General features: G+C 43.2%; 1 protein-coding gene across 1 annotated transcript; it reads right to left on the reverse strand.

Moving 5' to 3' along the window:
- Nucleotides 1–1323: 1323 nt before the first annotated feature.
- Nucleotides 1324–4829, reverse strand: LOC120655679 (disease resistance protein RGA5-like). Its single transcript, XM_039933623.1, has 3 exons — nt 4266–4829; nt 3671–4072; nt 1324–3452 (listed from the first exon to the last, which is right to left on the reverse strand). The coding sequence occupies exons 1-3, from the start codon at nt 4682–4684 to the stop codon at nt 1460–1462; spliced, it is 2814 nt and encodes a 937-aa protein (XP_039789557.1). The 5' UTR covers nt 4685–4829; the 3' UTR covers nt 1324–1459.
- Nucleotides 4830–8480: the final 3651 nt, after the last annotated feature.

Consider the following 8480-nt stretch of genomic DNA (forward strand, 5'->3'; position numbering starts at 1 on the left):
TTTGAGTATGCTCATATACTAATTCTAAGATATTTCAAATAAATATATACGAAAAAATTCAAAAGCATCTCTGTTTTTTAAATATATTATGATTATACTTTACTACTATAGGCCTTGTTTAGTTCCTTTCAAAATTTCAAAACTTTACAAGATTTCACATCACATCAAATCTTTGAATGCATGCACGAAGTATTAAATGTATCTAAACAAAATAACTAATTACACAATTTGTCTATAATTTGCGAGACAAATCTTTTGAGCCTAGTTAACCCATGATCGTACAATAATTACCAAATACAAACGAAAGTGCTACAGTACTTTACAGCTTCCCTTTTATGCATCTAAACAAGGACTATATATTAAAAATAAGTATGTCCATATACTCCATGTATGGTCACATATCTAATGTATATACCATCATATATTATTTAGTATGGTCACATACTTCACATATATATTCTTCGTTGGGTCAGATACATCATACATCATGAGATATACACGTGAGATATAATACTGCACGCTGCTGAAATAATTAAATCATATGCATGTGAAAGAAAATGCAGGAAAATTATTCATTAATTAATAAAAGAGGACGGAGTACGTTCGGACCTCCTACTGGTATTAGTGATCGGCAAATTAAACTCAACTTCTCCGATCCGATCCGGCCCAGGGTTTTTTTACCGACCGGTGGGACAAAACCGCCGCCCACCGGTAGTGGTAAACCGGATCGGTTTGACCGGTTACCGGAAAAAACCAGCCAAATTCAAAATCCAAACAAAAAACTCATGTTCAACCGGTTCCTATCGGCTAGCCGACCGGTTTGACCGGTTTACCGGCCCGGTTTGACCGGTTTCCAGTCGGTTTGAGTGGTAACCGGCCAAATTCAATTTTTTTTTTCTTTTTTGGTATAACATGTTTTAGCCTAAATGAACCCTCCAACCCTCTTTTGTACTACTTCTACATTGTATTTGTATACTTTTGTATGCACATTTTTTTTGTTTAACTTCAAATGCTCGCAAAGTATACTAAATGAATGAATATTTGAAAAAATTTGACACCATTAGATTCAACTTGAAGTATTTTTAGAAAATTTTTAGAAATTTTTCATTTTTTGGAATTTAAATTTAAATTTTGAACTTGGGCCGGTTTGAAACCGGCCGGAACCGAAACCGGTTTGGACCGGTTTGACTGGTTACCGGTAAAACCGGACCGGTTCCAGTCGGGATTTTTAACCCTGATCCGGCCTCGTTAGCTTCACTCTCGTCGCCCAGCATGCAAGCTTATGAATGGGATGGTCTCTTAGCTAAATAGCCGCCTGATGTATGTATAGTAAAGTAAGTAATCAAATATGATTATCGGAGTAACCATAAAAAAAGAGTATGACAGATTGACAAGGGAATTGAACCAAGAGGCATTTAGAGTGTATATATACACACACACACGTGCACAGCCCGACACGTCAAGGACGAATGCGAAGAGGATGGTTGAGGTGGGTAGCCGCCTCCTTCTCAAGCTTCTCCCTCGTGGCCTTGACCTTATGTTTTGTGGCTTCATCAAAATATCCAAAAACACGAGGAAGGCCAAGAATAGTGACACTCCGAAGGGACGGGAGGTGGCCAAGGCCCAAGCCCATGTCCTCAATGGCCACACTCTCTAATTGCTTCAGTCCGATACGGAACTCGTAGTCCTGGAGCATGGGCATAGCACCTCGTGGGAACATACATGGGACCACGGCTGTCCCTCCCCACACATCATATATATCAAACACACATATTACCAGGCGTGGGAAAGCATCAGCTCCAACCGCAGACCGTTCCACCGCTGCTCGACGCGCTGTGAAACTAAGATGACCAAGACACGGCAGGGTGCCCAGAACTTGGATGTCGTCCCTTCGCTCGTGCTTCACCTGTATATCCAGGTAGGAGAGGGCGGGGAGCCATGCAGGCCTAATCCATGTGGGCATGCGCACATCATTGAATCCACCAATAATGTGAAGCTGGCGTAAGTTGCCTAGTGGCTGTGGCTCCATCATTGAGCCATCGAGAATAGCTGCATCAAAATTAACATAAATATGAAGACACTCAATTTTGGCCAGTTTGCCTAGGGATTCCAATAGAGTTTTAATACATGCCGTCCATCCGTCATCATTTGCCTCTTCTGTAGAAATGACCTTGACATCAAGTACCCTCAGTTGAGTCAGATGGCCCAGCTCTTCAGCAATGCATTGCGATGTCACAATTAACCCCTCTAGCACTTCAAGGGAGGTCAGCTTCTTCAGCCCATCTGGCAGCCTTGTGCCGCCCCATCCATAACAACGTAGGCACATCAATTGTCCTAGACCTGTAATAACACTCGGTGGCAGTTCTTCTACTCTAGTTTTATATAAATCCAGCGTCTGCAGAAATCTCAGCTTCCCTATCTCTACGGGGAGCTGAATAGGGCCATCATCCTTGGTACTTGGTACACCTAGATACCGTAGGTGAGATAAGTTCCCAACAAACCGCAGGCTTGCAAGATCATTAAGTTTGCAGCCTCGTAGATCCAACACACGTAAAAGAAGATAACGTGAAAGGAACGGTGTCGGATCAATTACCACACCGGCAGGTGGGAAGATGGTTAGGGACCTCAGTTTTGGCATCTTTATTGTAGGCCAAGTAGTACTATTGTTATGCAGAGATAACCTTCGAACCTTGCTTTCCATCTGATCACCTGCTAATACAATGGTGACAAAACTTTCTTCTGCTGATAAGGAAATAATGAGATCAAGCACTGTATCATGCACACGGCATGCATGAGGTGTACCATCCAGATAATTCATGCCCGCGGGCTGGATCAGGCTTCTATTTAGAAGCTCATTGAAGTAACTCTCCCCAATCTCAAGGAGACTTTGGTCTCCGGCTGCTTGCTGGTCTTGTTGGACAAAACCTTCAGATACCCACCTCCGTATCAACCGATCCTTTTCAATGTCATAGTCTTCTGGAAATATGCTTAGGTACAACAAACATGTCTTCAGATGAGAAGGCAAATCGTAATAGCTGAGCAGCAATATCTTCCTCATATCATCCATACCAGGATTCCTCCCAAGCCCATAACCAATTGAGTTGCACACATCATTCCACACTCTTGTATCCTCTGATTTATTAGCAAGCAAACTGGATGTGGTGACGATAGCTAACGGGACACCTTCACATTTCTTCAGAATACATTTAGATACTTCAGAAAATTGCCTAGGACATCTATCTTTTGATCCAAATATTCTTCCATAGAATAATATTTCAGAGCTGTCATGAGAAAGTGGTTTGAGCCTATAGCAACCGCCGACATGCTCAGCAACACCAATAATACGGGTGGTTGTGATTATTCTACTTCTCTTATTATTCTCCATGAGAGCCAGCCCTATTACCTTATCCCATGGTTCTTTGTCCCATATATCATCAATAACAATGAGGTACCTATATGTATGACAATGGATAAGGCATATAAGTATAGATATATACTAACAATTTAAGTGAAGAGAATTAATTTATGTGGCTCGATCTTTCAATAATATTCCAACTTTAATTTTCCCATGCATGCTGCGCTAGTATAGTATTTTCATCAAATGAAAGAAGGCACAAGTAATAAAAAAGCCACTTTATACACATCACATAAGGAGATGGCAGGTACGTACCTCTTGTTCCGAAGAAAATCACGGACAAGATCAATGAGGTGCTTTATTTCATCCGAATTTGCACCAGGATGTTCTCCTCCTTTGTGAAGCTCATACAAGATGTCCTTGAGAAGCTTCTTTGCATCAGGATTGCGAGACACTGAAACAAAAGCCGTGCAATCGAACTGTCCTTTAATCTCGTCATACACTGCTTTGGCAAGTGTTGTCTTGTCGAGTCCTCCAAAACCAGCAATAGAAACTATCTTTTTCTGCTGGCCACCATCTCCCTGAGTCAACCCCGTGATTACCTCTTTCTTTGCCTCTTCAATGCCAACAATCTCAGTTGCCTCGGTGTACAGTGCTTTTAGGCGAGGGTCAACAAGGGTTTTCTTAGAAGGAGCAATATCATCAACGACCTTGTACCTGCATGCAGTCCAAGGAAACCAAGATCGAGGTAAAAATTCCGAAACCAATGCGGTTCATCATATGTAACATGCAGAGAGCTAGGTAGGGAATTTTAAAAAAATGATTACATTAATTGAAACACTGCAGAATAAGAAATATCTGAGGTACCATAGATGTTGCTTCAGAACGAATAAAAGTACTAGCAGCTAACCTGTCACGTCGCTCGGCCAGCTCCCTGGCACGCTCCTTGATGTTCTTGATCTCCTGGGCGACCTCACGGCGAGCCATGAACGTAGTGAACTTTTGCATCATATACTTGAGGCTGAAGGTCTGCCCAGTGCTACTTTTGCTGTGGGGATCTGGGCCCTGGACGCGCACCATGAAGGCGTCGACGATGTCCTCCATGTCGTAGGACATCTCCCTAACATCCCGGGCCCAGATCCTTTGCAGCTCGCCGAGCTGCTCTCTTGGCACCTCGCCCACTTTGCCGAGGGCGGCGTGGATGGTCTCGAGCTCGCTGGAGAGGAACTCGATGTCCTTCTTGGCGCCCGTCTGCAGGTTGTACTCATCCTGCAGTAGCTGGCCGAGCTTCGGAAGCAGGTTGCCCAGTGCCTCCTTCGCCAAGTTCATGGTGGACTGCTGCTGCTGCTGTGCTTGCTTGTTGATTGCGTTGCTTGTGCGCACCAAGTGGTGTGGTGGTGGAGCTGATCTGGATCCGCCTCCACTTCCCTCACCTTTATTAGTTGTAAATGTAAATGGGGGAAGGATGGTGGTGGGCACCTCACCTCCCTTGCATTATTGGACCCCCTTTACATGCCCGTGACACACACTTTTTTGTTTTTTTGAAGGATGCCCGTGACACACACAACACCATGCCAAGAGGAAAAATCCACCTGTGCTGCCGGCGACAAGGTTTCAGCAAGGCAGCGGATTCAGAGGCTTTTGATCACACAGACCGAGACCTGACGAAGTGACGATGACTCATTCAACACGGCTGGGGCATGGTTTATCACCGCCGGTACGATCATCTGACGAGTTGACAGAGGCCGGTTTCATTGCAAGTTCAGATGACACGTATACTACGCGCAGTTGACTCCAAGTCAACTACCATGTCATGTTATATCGGAGGATAAGCAAGTTGTTGAGATGGTGATTTGCTCCATGTAAGCGATTAAGATGAAAAGCTGGATCCGCTTTTACGAGAATCTTTCTAATGTTTTTTTTTTATGTCTGAAGTTGTGGCGGAGAGGGATATTCTTGGCATAACAAAATTATAGTGAAAGAAGACAGCATCAATCTTATAAGTTTTCTAAGTCCATGTGATGGTGAGCGGAGGACGCTTGCAAGCATTTGGCATGATGCATGTCCAGGACCTAGTTAGGCAATGTTTATCTGTAAAATTTTCTTATGCTTGACGAGATGCTAATAGAGTAGCACATGAATGTTCTAGGAGGGTCTCGGTGAATGAGAGTCATGTAATTTGGAAAAGCAGTGCCCCAAACTTTCTTTGTTTTAGAGGCACTTGCCACAATGGATATATTTTGAATCAATAGAGCTCCTGGCGACGTTGCCTAAGAAAAAGTTGAGATGGTGGATGCTGGGGCCGAGCCGTACTATGCCCCGTTGACGCTTTGACTCCAACGACTTGTTTAGTTGCGCTGTGTAAATTTTTTGAAAGGATATTTTTTTTATATTTGAAGTATTAAATATAAATTAATCACAAAATAAATTACAGAACTCGTCTATAAATCGCGAGACGAATCTAATGAGTCTAATCAATTCATCATTAGAGGTTGTCTACTGTAGCATTACTGTAGCAATTTAGTGTCTAATTACGGCCTAATGAGGTTCATTAGATTCGTCTCGCGATTGTAAGCAAAACTGTGCAATGCGTTTTTTATTTCGTCTAAATTTAATTCTACATGCAGGTGCCGGAATTTTTTTTTAGAATTTTGAACTTTGCAACTAAACAAGAGGCAAGTCCACTATCTCACAATTGGCAAGAATAATAAAGGCGGCAAGAATTACAGAAGACTGCGAAAATATGGCCGAGATGCCGTCAATTATTATGTTTGCATGCACGCGGGAGTTCTGTGCGTGTGTGTGGCATTGGCCTGGTTTGGTTCACGCTGCGTTATTCCATTCTACAAGAGAATCTTCTATTAATGAAGTAGTAAATGAAGTCAATTCGCAAAACTTTTTCAGGAATGAGTGTAACTTTTCGCGACGAATCTAATGATGATAATTAATCGATAATTTGCTAAAGTGATGATACAGTAACCGTCCTCTAATCGCGCGGTCAAAGGTCTCATTAGATTCTTCAGGGTCACTAGTGCGGGAGTTCTGAAGTTGGTTTTGTAAACTGACTTTGTTTGACACCGTAATTAGCAGTCAAAGTGTTACTATTCACTAGCACGTTACAAACCAAACGGAGCCATTAGCTAGGCGGCTAGGCCCGGGGCTACTTGCAGTAAGCCTGGATAAAAATATCGTTGCGTCCACCCTTTTTTTCCCGCTTACATTCGGGCTTGCTGCGTTCACATTTGAATATCCATTTAAAAAATGACTATATTACAAACAGCTGGTTGTGTATTGTTGTGCAACGGTTGTTGTATGTGTATGGAACAGAGATTATTTATTATATATATTACAAGCGAATGTAGAATGGATTATATATATATATATATATATTACTGCATGTTGGTGAAATAAATAAATCATATGCATGTGAAAGAAATTGTATGACAATTATTAATTAATCTATATACTATATCGAGATCGAAAATAATTGAAAACCTTTCTCACCCAGATCGGACCCGCCGCACCTCTCACACTGCACCTGCTTGTCGGGGTCGAGGAGGGTGGGAGGGGATGCATATTCATACAAATTGGATGTTAGGGGATGTTTCTACCAAAAACTATTATTTTTCGCTCGCAGCGATCCTACCCGCCCGCGTACCCACCCAAACCATCAACTGCGCCTCCACGTACACATGGCCTTCTCCTTTCCCTCTGTTCCGTACCACTCCGGCTTGTCGCGCGCCACCGCCTCCTCCTCCCCTCCTCCCGCTTGCCGCGCCACAGCCTCAGCGCTAGCCACCCGCATGCACGCCGCCGCCTCCTCACTCGCCGCCACCGCGCACGCCACCTCCCCTCCTCCCACTCGCCGCGCGCACTCCATTGCCGCCCGATGGCGGCCGCGCGCACTCGCCGCCGCCACCTCGCTGCCCACCCCACCGAGGCCGGAGGCTCTGAGGACTCGCTGAGCTTCTGGTGGGCTCAAGCGTGCGGTTCAGCGAGCCTATTTGTATCATCGAATGAAGCTATTTTATTAAATCAGACATTGGATCTCGACGATCACATTATTCCCGCACTCCTCATGCAATCATACGATATGATCGTCTTTTTCTACCTTGAACCCGGCAATGATTGGCCATGATTATATTGAAGTCCATCAAAGTTTCACACTACTACAAAAGCTATAATTACTGGCGGTTCTATAAGATTTTTAATGGAGGTTTTCAAACCGCCACTACTCAAGTGACTGTAGAAATAGTGATTCTCACCATCGGTTATGGAACTGCCGGTGTTAACTCGTTTTCACTGGCGGTTGTTTTAAAGAACCTCCATTATAAATGGTATCTATACCTAAAGTTTGCAGCATGAACCTCCATTATAAATGGTATCTACACCTGAGGTTTGCAACACAAACCTCCATTACAAATGTTATCTATACCTAAGGTTTCCAACATGAACCTCCACTAAAAATAGTTTGAGGTTCGCACCATGAACCTCCACTAAAAATAGTATCAACAACTGACAACAATATGAACCACATCCCTAGGGTTTGCGAAGACACGTTTCAAGCGAGGAATTATTGGCAAATACCACATAACCAAAGCAGGAATTCCTTTCTTCAACTCCTCACCCTCTTTTAACCTATCATTGTTCTTGAATCGAGGGCTTTTGCATACTGGACAATCAAGCAAGTTTTCATACTTATTGCGGTAGAGGATGCAATGGTTTCGACAAGCATGTATCTTTTGCACTTCCAATCCAAGTGGACAGATGATCTTCTTTGCATCATATATATGTTGTACAAGGCACTAGGTTTGGCTTAGTAAGGACATCTTGTAGCAGACATAGCAAATCATCAAAACTTGTATCAGACCAACCATGAGTTGCCTTCAATCTTAAGAGGTCAAGTGTGAAATGCAACAATGTATGCTTCTCATTACAACCTGGATACAACAACTTCTCTTGGGCCTCTAGTAAAGCCTCAAATTTTCTATGTCCTCCCTCACTACAGATCTCAGCTTCAGCACCCCACAACATTTGATCCATTTTCAAGTTGTCACTAACGAATATATCATCATCTTTAGGTGGAACAATATTTGCTAGAGGGTATATCATCTCGATCTCCATT

The sequence above is a fragment of the Panicum virgatum genome, chromosome 1N (assembly GCF_016808335.1).
Source record: "Panicum virgatum strain AP13 chromosome 1N, P.virgatum_v5, whole genome shotgun sequence".
Classification (NCBI taxonomy): domain Eukaryota; kingdom Viridiplantae; phylum Streptophyta; class Magnoliopsida; order Poales; family Poaceae; genus Panicum; species Panicum virgatum.